General features: G+C 32.7%; 1 protein-coding gene across 1 annotated transcript in view; it reads right to left on the minus strand.

Moving 5' to 3' along the window:
• LOC137614732 (neural-cadherin-like) overlaps positions 1–15,000 on the minus strand; it is a 112,249-nt gene that overhangs the window by 29,404 nt on the left and 67,845 nt on the right. Inside the window, exons 4-5 of the mRNA XM_068344404.1 lie at positions 9,229–9,396; positions 3,558–3,695 (exon numbers count right to left, since the gene is read on the minus strand). Coding sequence (XP_068200505.1) covers positions 3,558–3,695; positions 9,229–9,396 — 306 coding nt within the window. The remainder of the gene's footprint in view (positions 1–3,557; positions 3,696–9,228; positions 9,397–15,000) is intronic.

Here is a 15,000-nt window from a genome sequence, read left to right on the forward strand (position 1 = left end):
CAAGAAATATTAAGGATTTCCGTATTCTTTGAAAAGTTGTCTGTCAAGTAATTTACATCTACAAGTTGGTGGTAGTACGATATATATATATATATATATATATATATATATATATATATACATATACATAAGAAATATGTTGAATTTTGTTGAGCACAGTTCGTGTATTATCACGCACTACAACATTAGCCACTTTTCCGCATGTCTAGCTATTATTCAAACATAATCCAGAATTTTTTTTTTTTTAACATAAAAGTAAGCCTGGGATAGAAGAAAAACTTTGCTATCTGGTACACATGAAAAGACGGTAAAAAATTTTTATCTGTAAAATAAGACGATTTTTTTTCCCAGGAAAATATTCTGTCCAGAAAGATGGGGGCTTATTTTTTTTTTATGTACGAGCAATGAACAAAAGAAAGCTATTTATCGAATATGATGGATTCCTTTTGAATGCTGACAAAATGAAAATATGGGGGATTTAAGATTTTTTTTTTTTATTTATTTATTTATTTATAATTTTTTTTTTATTTGTAAAAACGGAGGAGTATGCCTAACAGAAAAAATGTGTAAATATACAAAAGAAGAGAATATATGAGGAGAGCAGTGCTCTTGTATTTCTCTTGTTTATTCAGTAAATGAGAGACTAAGCAGATTATTGACATTTTTTACCTTGTGAAAGACCCATTTTAATCAATGTTATTTGTTTAGGTTATTTTGATATAGTTCACATGATTTTACTCTCTTAATGAATGATTGGAGAATGCCTTTCAACGTAATTTGATTTTCAATTTGTGAAAAAAATAAGCGTATGATTTTCTTCCCTTGTAAAAACTCCGTGATTTTATTCATTTTCATCTTAAATTTTACATCTTAATCTTCATAAATATGCGCCTTATGCTTTCGCAGTAACAATAATTTCCGTCTGTTTCATGCTTCATAATGTTATAAGGGGTAAACACAAAGTTGCTTTACTCTTGGAACTAATAATTGTTGTGTAAATTTAAAAATTTGTTACTATGCTATTGCAAAATATTGCATAAAGTTTATATTACTACATTAATTTAATCTTTCGGGTATTGCGTGGGTTACGTTCAAGTGCCCCACCTCATCCCCTGGCAATAGCTGAAAAAGCTTTGAAGTAAATTAAAAATTATAGGGTTTATTTTTTCATTAGTTTTATAATTTTTCATAACTTTTTATCTTTATAAATTTAATTTTTTATAAATCACCCAAACACTTATAAAGCTGCTATAGACTCTAGAACACTTTAAGTTAAAACCTATCTTTGTTGTAGACATATCCTTACACATGTTTATCTAATATGGCACTTCCCCAAATTTTGGGAGGTAGCCAACTTAAAAAAAAAGGAGGGGGGGATTTTTTTTTCAATGTTCCCCTTTGCCTTAAGAGGGGCTCATTCCAGTTTGGTTAGTACTGCTAGGGTGCCACAGCCCACCTTCCCCTGTTTTCCACCTCAAATGAAGCTTCATATGTTGACTTCCCTACTGCCGCTACCTCAGCGGTCACCAATGTGATCCTAGGTAGTAGTAGGACCTTGCAACAACCTTTCACCAATTCCATATAACCTCATTACATTCCATATTTCTTCCCTATCGACTCTATCATAATTATTCTCGATATCTGTAAGTGCAACATATACCTCCTTGCCTTTTGCTAAATATTTCTCGTTTATCTGCCTAACTATAAGAATTTGATCCATACATCCCTACCTCTACTTTTTGAAGCCACCCTGCGCTTCTAAGATTGCATGGTCTGTTTTATCCTTAATCCTAATAATTAACACTGCAATATACTTTTCCAACCACACTCAACAAACTAAATTTAATACCCCTAGGATTACAACACTCTTCCACAGCTTCCATACCTCTGTATAGTGGAACAATACATGCACACCCAGTGCACTTGTACCATTGACAAATAAAACATATATTAAACAATCTCACCAACCATTCCAGAACAGTCATATTCCTTTCCTTTAATATCTCCGTCCTCACACCATCTATACCTGGTGCTTTCCAAAACTTAGTCTCTTCATATGAACCACCCAATCTCTGATCCGACCTCCAGTTAGCCTCCCTCTTTGCCTAAATTAATTTACGATTTACTCACATTTTCTCTTTATCTTTCATACTTCTCTATACTGTTATTCTGGAGACATTCTTCAAATGCTCTCTTTTTCTCTTTCACCTTTTTAATTCCACCACTCACTACCCTCCCTTATGCTGCCTCAAACAATCACCATACACATCACTTACAAGCCCAACAATTACTTCTTTTACTAACTACTACTCCTAGATCACTAGTTTTTCTCACTTTCATTATGTCATATGCCACTAACATCCTTTCTTGATATTCACATTTTACCTCTCTTTTTTTCAGCTCTTCCACCTTCACTACCTCCCTTTCACATCCCCCATTCTATCGCCTCACTCTTTTGCTACAACTAATTTTGCTTCAAACTAAAAATGATGAGACATACTGTTAGCTATACCCCTAAACACGTGCACATCTTTCAATCTTCCATACATCCTCCTCCTTTTCAATTCATAATCTATCAATGCCCTTTCTACCAGCCTTTCTACTTACATATATGTAATTGAAGATATGTAAACTTCATCCTTAGGATGGCCTTATTATTGGAAGTTATCGCCCTTTTCGCTGGCTTGTTAAAAGCAGTATTTGACGTCGTTCTTATATTCTTTTGGGCCTTCTTGATTTAGTGAACGGTAGATTCATTGATGCCGTAATTGCGGCCTACATACGCATAGCTTTTCTCTCTATAAGCACACCAAGGAGTTTCATTTTCTTTGCTAAAGTGAGAATCTTTTTTTCGATATTTGGGTTCACTGAAAGCACAAAATGTTTACCTGGTATTTTAGGTTTTGAAAGAAATTAACAAATTTAGCCCCCCCCCCCCCCAAAAAAAAAAAAAAAAAAAGACCACACAACCCAAAGATGAAGGTGTGATGTTGCACATGTGTAGGAAGAATCAAACTGGACAGCTTGGGATACTTTGGAGTTATCTTGTGGTCCGACAGCCAGTCAGCGGCCAGGATACTGATCAACGTTCTTTGATTGGTCGCATCTTTTCTATCTGCCAAAAGTGTGCCATATACGAAATCATCTGGGCAAGCTAGGCTACTCTCCTCATACTCACCGAGATTTGTTTTCCATACAGAAGTGTGATTGTTTGGGTCACGTATGGCACACTACTGAAGTATGACAGATCATAACTAATGATGGTGGAATATGTGCATACATACATACATACATTTTTCCATGTTAAAGCCCTTGGGCTTATAGCAGTTTGCTCTTCCAACTAAGGTTGTAGCTTAGCTAGTGATAATAATAATAATAATACATACATACATACATACATACATGGTTGTACTGTTTAGACTTACAAATAGCTTGGGATTTGACAAAATATTTAAATGTCAGTTGCCTTATCTTCGAAAGGTTTTGCAAAAAAAAAAAAAAAAGTTTGCAACGTTTGGAATAAGTATATGTAAATATGCCAAACTTAATGGTCTTACCTTTCTTACAAAGATGTCCCCAGTGGCAGGGTCGATTGCGAAATGAGAGTTGTGGGGATTCTTGACGTCTATCCCTTCACCTGAGAGAGAAAATACGACGTTGTTTTCTCGGTCAGAATCAGCATCAGTTATGCTTACCTGGAAAGAGAGAGATTCAAATTTATCTTTTTTGAATGGAATACCTTAAGTGATATTTGACTCACATCTGGGTTGTTCTTTCTTTTGCTTAATTCTTGGTTTATACTGTTTGTTACTGTCACTTTTATGTTGTGGTGAAATGTCTTGTTTCATACAATTTTATGCACATGCGCTCTTATTATTATTATTATTATTATTATTATTATTATTATTATTTTTATCATTATTATTATTATTTTTATTTTATATTTTTATTCTATTTATTGTTATTGTTATTATTATTATTATTATTATTATTATTATTCATTATTATTTATTTATTTTTATAATTATTTATAATTAACGTATCCTCCATGAGACATCACATGATTTTATTAGTATTACAGATAAAAGACATTATTAAATTCACTATTTCATTTCCGAATTTAGAGTCAAAGAAACAAGCAAATATTTCAACTGTATCTCGAGATGAATGTGTAAATACTCAATTTAAGAAACAAAACTTAGTTCAGAAGGTCTTGTCGAGCAGCTACAAACAGAACCAAGAACTGATAAATGAAGTCATATGGTCTCAAATTTTTATTAAAAGTAAAATATAATCAGGTATATATATATATTATTTTCCTTTCTTAATGATTATTTGTTCGATTTTTTTACTGTATTGATCACATGAAATAGGCTTGTCTAAAATATCATTACTTTCTTCTTACTATCCTAGTTCCTTGAATTTGTACTTTTGTTCTTAACGTGACCATAATATCAACTCCTTATAGCCCTTACAAAACATGCAATCTTGTACTTAAATCCGTATTACTTTTGTCCTTGTCTTTAAATTCGTTATATTTAATTTATATATATATATATGTATATATATATATATATATATATATATATATATATATATATATATGTGTGTGTGTGTGTGTGTATATATATATATATATATATTATATATATATATGTATGTATATAAATTAATTATAACGAATTTACTGACAACGACAAAAGTAATATGGATTTAAGTACAAGATTGTGTGTGTGTGTGTGTGAGAGAGAGAGAGAGAGAGAGAGAGAGAGAGAGAGAGAGAGAGAGAGAGAGAGAGAGAGACCGCTTTTTTGTGGTGTCAAGTGTAGACTTGGCGAACAATTAGTGAATTACAAGATAGCCCTTCTTTTGTGATTTGTTTGTAATTACACGAGAGAACAATAAGCAGTTGATATTTTTAGAATCTAATTTTAGAAATTTTTCATGTTAAATCCAAGAATATATATCTACTAATAATATTACATGACACGACTATTTAGAAATAGTTATATTTAAATAAAAAGTCATGTAGCAATTGTCAATTTTCTTTTTTTCGATATATGCAAAATCGTAAAACAAAATATTATGGTTGTTGTGGCCTGATTTGTAACGTTTCTACCTGATGTTTGTCAGACGAGGGTTCGTGTCCTGCTCAGACTCGTTAGTGCCATTAGTCTCTGCAACCTTACCATCTTTGTGAGATAAGGTTGGGGGGTCTGGGGTAGCCTATAGGTCTATCTGCTGCTTCATCAACAGCCACTGCCTTGCCCTCCTTGGTCCTAGCTTGGGTGGAGAGGAGGCTTGGGCGCTGTTCATATAGTTATGGTCAGTCTCTAGGGCATTGTCTTGCTAACTATGGCAATGTCACTGCCCCTTGCCTCTGCCATTCATGAGCGACCTTCAAACCTTCAATAGTTTTTTCTCCTGAATTCGACAACTTTATCATCAATAGAAGGAACTAAAGGGCAAACTTTCTCTTTCTCACCTCAACAATGAGAATATTTGAGCTGAATTACTTTGAAAAAATCTTGAAAAAATCCTGCGAGAACTTGAAAAGAAAAATCTTTCTCCCTAGGTGTGGAAGTAACTTTCTTGCAAACTTTTACAGCCACTCTCTTTCTCTCTCAGGGATGTTTCTTAGTTATAACATGGTCAAAAGTTTTTGCTTAAGATTGTATTCATTGCGATGACGTAGTTCCCTTGCTCAAGATATCTGAAACTGGCTTTTACACACTCATATACGTGTTAATAATACTCTATATATTTTTAACCTTAAGCCATCTCCAATGGTAGAGGGTGGCTACTGAGAAAAGGTAACATATTAGTTTTTTTTTTAATCACAAGCGCTGGTAATTTCAAACTCTAACCCGGAAGGATTATCAGCAGTTTGTTGAATTCCACACACACATACACACACACACACACATATATATATATATATATATATATATATATATATATATATATATATATATATCTATAATTTCTCTTTCTGATAAGGAATACCTGAATGTGGTGTAAGGGTTTGCTTATCGCCATGATTAGCAAAGCTGTACTAGTCAGGACCACCCATACTAGGTTGGTTTGCTGTGAGCGATCAAATGAAAATCTACCACCATCACCAATCCGTACTGGCAGTGAGGTGATAACAGCTGTACAAACCCGGACATAAATTGAGATGTCTGAGCTCTTTGTTTTGCAGCTGACTAGAAAAGGCTGCACACACACACACACACATATATATATGTGTGTGAGCCTGTTTGTGTATGTGTGTTGGTACGTGTATTACATTCATGCATATCTGTACATTCATACATTTATATTCATATATGTGTGTATATATATATATACAGTATATATATATATATATATATATATATATATATATATATATGTGTGTGTGTGTGTGTGTGTGTATACATATATATGTATGTATATTTAAGTCACCTTCAAGATAAAAAATTGAGCCAACTGTGAGACGATTCTAAGGAATTAAGTTTACTTCAACAGCCGGAAAAGGAAAAGAAAAACTCGCTTAGAATATGAGTTTAGGTGGTACCACGGTTATTTTTGGAGTATGAGCCAATTCATCATTTACTAATTAGTTAAGATGCTCAAAAAAAATTTTGTGAGAAAACCGTTTTTCTAATTGCTCTTTTGCGAGATTGGTTCCACTTTTATTTTATGTTTATTTTTATTTAAATTTTTAGTTTTTTTTTACTAATTTTCACTTTTATATGAATTGTATATATTTTTATTACTGTTTGATATTATTGATGTGCTTCTTATAGCCCTTGAAGATGTAATAATGACAATCACGAAATCACGGACTAATAGCAAATGGATTTTTAAAGGCTGCCACTTTCCATGTAAATTACTGACTGCCGCCACCTCAACTGATGATATATATCTATATATATATATATATATATATATATATATATATATATATATATATATATATATATATATATATATATATGTGTGTGTGTGTGTGTGTGATTGTGTGTGTGTGTGTGTGTGTATTATGTATGTATGTATATATGTGTATATATACATATATATATGTATAATTATAGAAATATATATATATATATATATATATATATATATATATATATATATATCTATATCTATATCTAAGAATTGAAATTTTAGTTTTATCTCTACTTTCATTATACACCTCATAATTACAGAATCCTTTATAATTTGCGCTACATCTGCAGTAACAGTTCCACAGAGAATCTATACTTAGGCGATTTAAAGCCAAAGTGCAGATGTATTCTTAGCGTGGAACGGGCTATCATCTTGCGGAGGAGTTCATCAAGGTTTTGCCCAGGGGGACGAATACATTGATGGATCATTATATTTTGCAGTTATTCGAGAAATTGGAGTTTTACCTTGAGTCTCTTTTATCGAGTTCCATGGGAGAATAATGTATTATTTCCTTGCAAGGGTAAAGATGTTTGGCAATACAATGAAATAGAAATGACATTCGTTAATTTCTTTAATTACTTTCTTTTGATATAAACACACACACACACACACACATATATATATATATATATATATATATATATATATATATATATATATATATACATACATATACATATAAAATGTGTTGGATATTGTTTCATTGTCATACCACGACTCATGTCCATATATTAACATCGACCTCATTAAAGTGATATATAGCCTGATTTTTATATGTAATTTCAGGCAATTTGATTTCCAAGTTTTACTTAACCTTGCCATTGTCTGATTTGCTTTTTTCAATCTTTCATTAAATTCCAATTCTAAAGACCGTGTCTTACTGATCATGTTTCCTAAATATTTAAATTATTCTACCTCAGTAATTCTTTCTCCTTCCATTGATATTTCACATTCCATTGCATATTCCGTTTTCATCTTTGTTTTTCTTCTTTTTATCTTGAGCCCAACCTCGTGTGATATTTCATGCATTCTGGTGAGCAAACCTTGCAAATCCTGTGTTGTTCTGCTAATAAGGACAGTGTCATCAGCATACTCTAGTTCCGCTTTTTTCTTATTATCAATGCAGTCCCATCCTTCTCCACCATCCTGAACTGTTCTGTGCATTACAAAATCCATGAGGAAATTAAACAACATAGGTGACAACACATTCCCTTGGAGTACTCCACTGGAAATTAATTTGATAGGATTGCACTGATTTTAACTTTGCTCTTACTATGCTCATGAACAGACTTAATAAATTTACATATTTAAGAGGAACTCCATAATAACGCAGGTCTCTTGACAAAATTGGCCGTTGCACACTGTCAAAGGCTTTTTCATAGTCCACGTGTTTCTATATTCTACACATTGCTGTACAATATGTCTTAAAATGAAAATTTAGTCAGTATAACTTCTGCCTTTTCAAAATCCTGCTTGTTCATCTTTCAGCTTTCCGGGAGCCTTCCTCTCTAGTCTTTTTAAAACAAGCATACTATATATTTTCATGACTACTGGTGTAAGTGTCACGCCTCTGTAATTATTGCAATTAGTCAGATCTTCTTTTTTGCCATTTTTACCAACACTCCTAGCTTCCATTCGTCATGTATTCTGGGAGTCACTTCCTTATTTCATCATACCCAGGAGCTTTCCATCTCTAATGTTTGTTAAGGATAGCTTCGACTTCAAACACACATGGTCTTCATCAGCTTTAGATATATCAACCAAAGTATTCCCTTCGTATCTCCTATTCGTGACCTCACCAAAGTGTTCCATCCAACATTGCCTTTCTTCATCTTGTGTTGTTAAAGCAGATCCGTCTCTCTTTTTGATGGGTTTCTGTTTCTTCTTCTTACCCCAATAGAGATTTCATTAATAATTCTATGAGCAATACTTACACCATAACAACTCCCTGAATTCATAGGTTTGTCAGCCTCACCTGCTTTCCTGTCTAGATACTCTCTCCAGTCATTTATGGCTTTTGTTTGACCTCACTATATATATATATATATATATATATATATATATATATATATATATATATATATATATATATATATGTTTATATGTATATATATATATATATATATATATATATATATATATATATATATATATAATCTTAATATACACACATGCATATTTGTCTGTGTGCGGATGTAAGGGATGTAAGAAATCCTTTGAGTGCTTGTAGACTCAAACTTGTTTTTATATGAGAAAATATAGATACCATTAGAAATATGAAGTTACACTCACCGTGAGAATCTTTCTTGGTAGTTTTCGCTTGTCTTCTTCCTCGACGACTTCAGCTTCGTAGACAGGGCGATCAAAGACTGGAGGATTATCATTTATGTCCGTAATGTCAATCAAAACGCAAGTAAAGGCGTCGTGACGTCCGTCAAACGCCGAGACGCTAAGATTGTACTGAAATTGGAATAAAAGCAGAATATCAGAATGTAGTCAGAATATATCACTCTTTTCCAGCAACCATTTTACGTCCAATGAATTATAAATTCAATTTTTTTTCTATTTATTCATAGATATCTCTTTTATTTTTTTCATGGTTTAAATTATTTTGTATCTATATGTGGTACATAGAAAGGTATGGTTTCTCTCTCTCTCTCTCTCTCTCTCTCTCTCTCTCTCTCTCTCTCTCTCTCTCTCTCTCTCTCTCTCTCTCTCTCTCGTGAAATCAGTTAAAGAATGCATATTTATTATTCATATCATCAAAGTTTACGTTTGAGATTATTATTATTATTATTATTATTATTATTATTATTATTATTATTATTATTATTATTACTACTACTACAAGCTGAGCAACAACCCTAGCTGGAAAAGGACGATGCGACAAGTCAAGGCCTCCAACAAAGAAAATAGCCATGTGAGGAAAAGAAATAGGGAAATAAGTAAACTATATACGAGAAGTAATAGAAAAGAATAACATATAACTTAAGATCAATAACAAAGTTGAAATTGGTCTGCCATATATAAACAGTGAAAACACATTCACTGCATGTTTGAACTTTTAACGTTCCACCGTTTTAACCTGCGAGATTGGAAAAATCATGTAACAATCTGATCATAGCTGGAATAAAACTTCAAGAATACTGTGTAGTGTCATATCTTATGTTAGCAAGACATATCTAATAATACTTACAGGATGGTGCAGTCTGTTAAGATCTGGATGCAAAAGATGATAAAAATATTATGCAACATGCATAAAGAACTAACTCGCTGACACTTCAAGAATTAATATCAAGATCCGGGAAGAAAAATTAAATAAGACTGCGGATTTTTTAAGACGTATTTAGTTGAAGAAACATTCTCACTGCAGAGATGGAATTTTAGAAGCCACTGTCCTTGACCTACTAACAATCAACTTAATGTCCTATGATTTGTACCATGCACCAATTTTAGCTAGATATCTATTAGGGGATTCGGTAACCCCAAATCTATATTTAGATGGAATTGGTGCAAGGATAGTAGTGTCATCTACATATGCAACAAGCTTGTTTTCTATTCCAAACCACTTTTCATGGATATATAGCATGAAAAATAATGGGCCAAGAACACTACCCTGAGGAATACCAGATATTATGTTCCTATACTCACTATAGTGCCCATCAAAAGATGCTATTTGCAGGTGCCTATTAACAGCAACTTTTTTGCGATCTATTACTTAAAGATTTAATAACTCTACTAAGAATGTGGGCCTTATGATTAACACAGTCAAATGCAGTACTAGAATCCAAGCCAACCATACGAACTTTCAGACTACAAAACATGGGATTTCGGTATAACATTGGAAAATGTAAGAAGGACATCCCATGCTCCAAGCCCTTTGCGGAAGTTTAAATTTCAAACTAGGAAACATTATAACCTTTTGCATACTTATTTAGACATTTTGCTAAAAGACGTTCTAAAACTATAGGTATGAGAGTTATGGAAATAAGGCCGTAATCAGCTGGGCTAGAGCTACCACAAACATTTATTTAATGGAGTAACATTACCAATTCTCCAAGTGGAAAAATAACCTCTACTTGCTATTTTGCGAAAAATTCAGTTTTCTCTTCATTAAAAATTAAATCAGGCCACCAAACAGAATTCACAGGTTTCGACATAAAACAAGAAATACATAGTACGTTGCAATTGATTTTTTTTTTATTAAATATAGTTTTAAAAGTAAAAAGTCCTCATTATTGCGGCAAACAGAATTTCCGTATTATAACCACTTATGATTTTTTTAACCTAATAACAGTACTGAAATCTATATATTCAAGTTCTAAGAAGTTAAAGGATGTACATGTAGCCATGTGCTTGTATCCAAGGAATTAATAGAATTTACACAACGAAGCGTGAAATACATTAAGTTGAAGAATTTCGGGAAATTCTTATTGAGACCTGAAATATTTAAAATGAAAGTCATCTTTAGTTTCAGAATAACTTTCATTAACAATCTAAGCAACATCAGTTTTTTTTTTTTTTTTGGTGGGGGGGGGGGGGCATTAAAACATAAAATCCTGTAGACTAAAAGGAAAAATTAGCTTTAAACATAATCATGAAAGGGTAAATGACAGTTAATTTTTTTCCTTTTTTTCTTATTCTCACTGGCCTATTTTCTCCTGTTGGAGTATTTGGTCTTATAGCATCATGCTTTTCCAACTACGGTTGTAGCTCATCTATTGGTGATAATAATGATAATAATAATGATGATAATAATAATGATTGATGATGATGATGATGATAATAATAATGATAATAATAGTGATGATAATGATATCTCTCGATGTAGAGACTGTAGGATAAACCGGTAATACCGAACTAAAGGGACCTTCATGATGAACGAATTAACAGAATGTTTCAACATTGTGTACAAGAACTCGAAGGGAGCTTCCTTTGATGTGTTAATCCGATTCGGTAGATAAACACCAGGTGAAGAGATCTCTCAGTCAGATAAATAGTCTGCTAATTCCGGCGTAATTGTGTTTTTTTTTAAGGTAACGGGTCTTTGGGGGTGGTTACGGGGTCGTGAAAAAGAAGCTTAGGATTGAACGGATATCAAAAGTTTGAATTAATGATGGGATTACTCTAATAAGATTAGTTTCTGACTCGTCTGAGTGAGTAATGTTTTAGGTATGTTTCATGGAGAAAGAAGAGTTTTAAAATCTACTAAGTAGAGAGAGAGAGAGAGAGAGAGAGAGAGAGAGAGAGAGAGAGAGAGAGAGAGAGAGAGAGAGAGAGAGAAGCTGAGGTTATATTTCAGGCAGTCCAAAATAGTAATGATCACTATATTTTAGAGAAAGAGATGGTTTAAAGGTTTAAGGTTTAAAGGCCACTCATGAATGGCAGAGGCAAGGGACAGTGACATTGCCCTAGCAAGCAGGACAATGCCCAGAGACTGACCATATATACATATGATCAGCTCCCAAGCCCCCTCTCCAACCAAGCTAGGACCAAGGAGGGCCGCGCAATGGCTGCTGATGTCTGAGCAGATAGATTTATTGGCTTCCCAAACCCAACATCCATAGCTCACACGGATTGTAAGATTGCAGTGACCAAAAGAACTTAACTAATTTGAGCTGGACTCGAACCCGAGTCTGGCGTTCACCAGTCAGGGACGTCACCACATCAGGCGCCACAGTATAAGGGCCTTTTCCCTAAAATCCAATTTTCCATGAACAAAAACACTATTCCATATGAAATACATTTTCTTCACTGATTCTAGAAACGTGGGCAGCTTGATTGTTAAAACTGGAGTTCTTGCGCGTGTTATAATGAATGGGAAAAATTCTTGACGGGAGCTGACTTTTTTTGAAAAGTAATTTAGTGCGAGGAAGATTCCAAATCATTAATCAACTGTGCATTGTATAAAGCTGCAATATAAACGAAAGAAAAGTTTTTCAAGTTACTTGTCGTGATTAAATTAGTTTAAAAGGGTTATGAGTTGCAATATAATGCTTCTTACACATTCAGAATTAATTAATTTTGCCAAGCTCTTAAAATCTTGTTATGGTACATTTGCGTAGTTGGCTTATGAAAGGATTTTAATTTTATGTTAATTAATGAAGGTAGATTTATTGTATGGCCTCGACATCCCAGATATGATATGCATTTGTGAATATCCTCTCTCGCAAAAACAAACTTCAAAAAATGAAATAATTTTTCAGTATGCCTTTTATGATTTACCTGCAAGCAAAGCGAGACTATAAGACTTTTGCGGATTATTAATGGTAAAGGTGAATAGATTCAAAAGTGTTACATGTTTACTTCCATTACATGATTAATACAGGATTATATCAAAAGTCTTTAATCCAGAGAATATATATCAGAAAAAATTAATAAATAAATGTTAGCTTTCATAGAAAGAAATATTGCATGCGTAGAATACGGTTCAAACTCATTTGCAACGGCAAAGTTGTGGATATTAGTGGAATAAATATTTTATAAAAGCTTTATTTCCAAAGATACCAGTGTGAAGATGGGCCTCGAAAAAAAGATGAATTGTTCTCCCAGGAAAAGAAGGGAAACGTTGAAACATTGTTTTTTGGTATTGTGTTTATTCATGGCCCAGACTTTAGTCTGTCGGCCATCGAGAGCACGAAGTAATTACTGCAAAGACTTCCATTAAGGACGTCTTCAGATTCATAATGAGCTGTAGAAGGTAAAAGGACAGGCAGACAGACGTGCGAGGAAGAAATTAGTGAATTATTTTCTAATATGGATTTGATGATATATGAGGAAGAGAAGGGGAAACCAACCTATAGAGTTTCCTTCATAAAGGGATTCCGAATTTGGTTATTAAGTTAATGAATAACTCTAACATAGCGAGAACGTCTGGCCTCGATGATAAGACTCACAGAGAGAGAGAGAGAGAGAGAGAGAGAGAGAGAGAGAGAGAGAGAGAGAGAGAGAGAGAGAGAGAGAGAGAGTAATAAATGAAGTACGAATATAATAGAGGTCCATGACTTCAGATGTATAAATTTGCAGACACGATTAAAATGTCTTCCAAGCTGGAGTAATTGATACTCATACCCATTAACGTATTTTTTCATCAGTTTAATACCCATTACCAGTTTTTTTTACTCTATTTTTTTCGTGGAACTTGCGAAAGAACTTTGACAAAAGAATCCTTCATAATTGAAAGGACAAGGGGTGTAATTTACTTTCGATTGGTTCCGACTTCCGGCAAACTTCACCAGTAATTAAAATATATATATATATATATATATATATATATATATATATATATATATATATATATACATATATATCTATATGTATGTATAATATATATATATATATATATATATATATATATATATATATATATATTTATAGAAAAAAAGTCTCTGAATAACCTAAACTATATTTTCGTTTCTTGCCTTTTGTTTCTTAGCACCTAAAGAGACTTTATTCTTATACTTAACTATTATCATCATCTAATAATCAATTGAAAGTGCCTACATATGATATAATTTACATTGTAACAAAGGCATTAATTACGGATGCGAGTGAAATTAGAACTGAGACAGTACGGCATTAATTTCCATGGAATGATTATATAACATTTCCAAGGTTATCCTGTAAAAAAAAGATACTAATAAACGGGGGGGGGGGGGGGATTGAACAGGAATGTCAAAGAAACCGTTAATCAGTAATAGAAAATAAGTAAAACATTGATCATCCTTGCAGATGATTATTATTATTATTATTATTATTATTATTATTATTATTATTATTATTATTAGCTAAGACACAACCCTAGTTGGTAAAGTAAGATGCTATAAGCCCGAGGGCTCCAACAGGGACAAATAACTCAGTGAGGAAAGGAAACAAGGAAATAAATAAACTGCAAGAGTAGTAATGAATAATTAAAGGAAAGTATTTTAAGAACCGTAACATTAAAATAGATATTTCATATTTAAACTATAAAAAACTTAAAAAACAAACACAAGAGGAAAAGGATTAAAATAGAATAGCGAATCGACATTCGTTATGAACTATTATCTTTTTTTCTCATCCTGT

The sequence above is a fragment of the Palaemon carinicauda genome, chromosome 21 (genome assembly GCF_036898095.1).
Source record: "Palaemon carinicauda isolate YSFRI2023 chromosome 21, ASM3689809v2, whole genome shotgun sequence".
In the NCBI taxonomy this organism is placed as follows: Eukaryota; Metazoa; Arthropoda; class Malacostraca; order Decapoda; family Palaemonidae; genus Palaemon; species Palaemon carinicauda.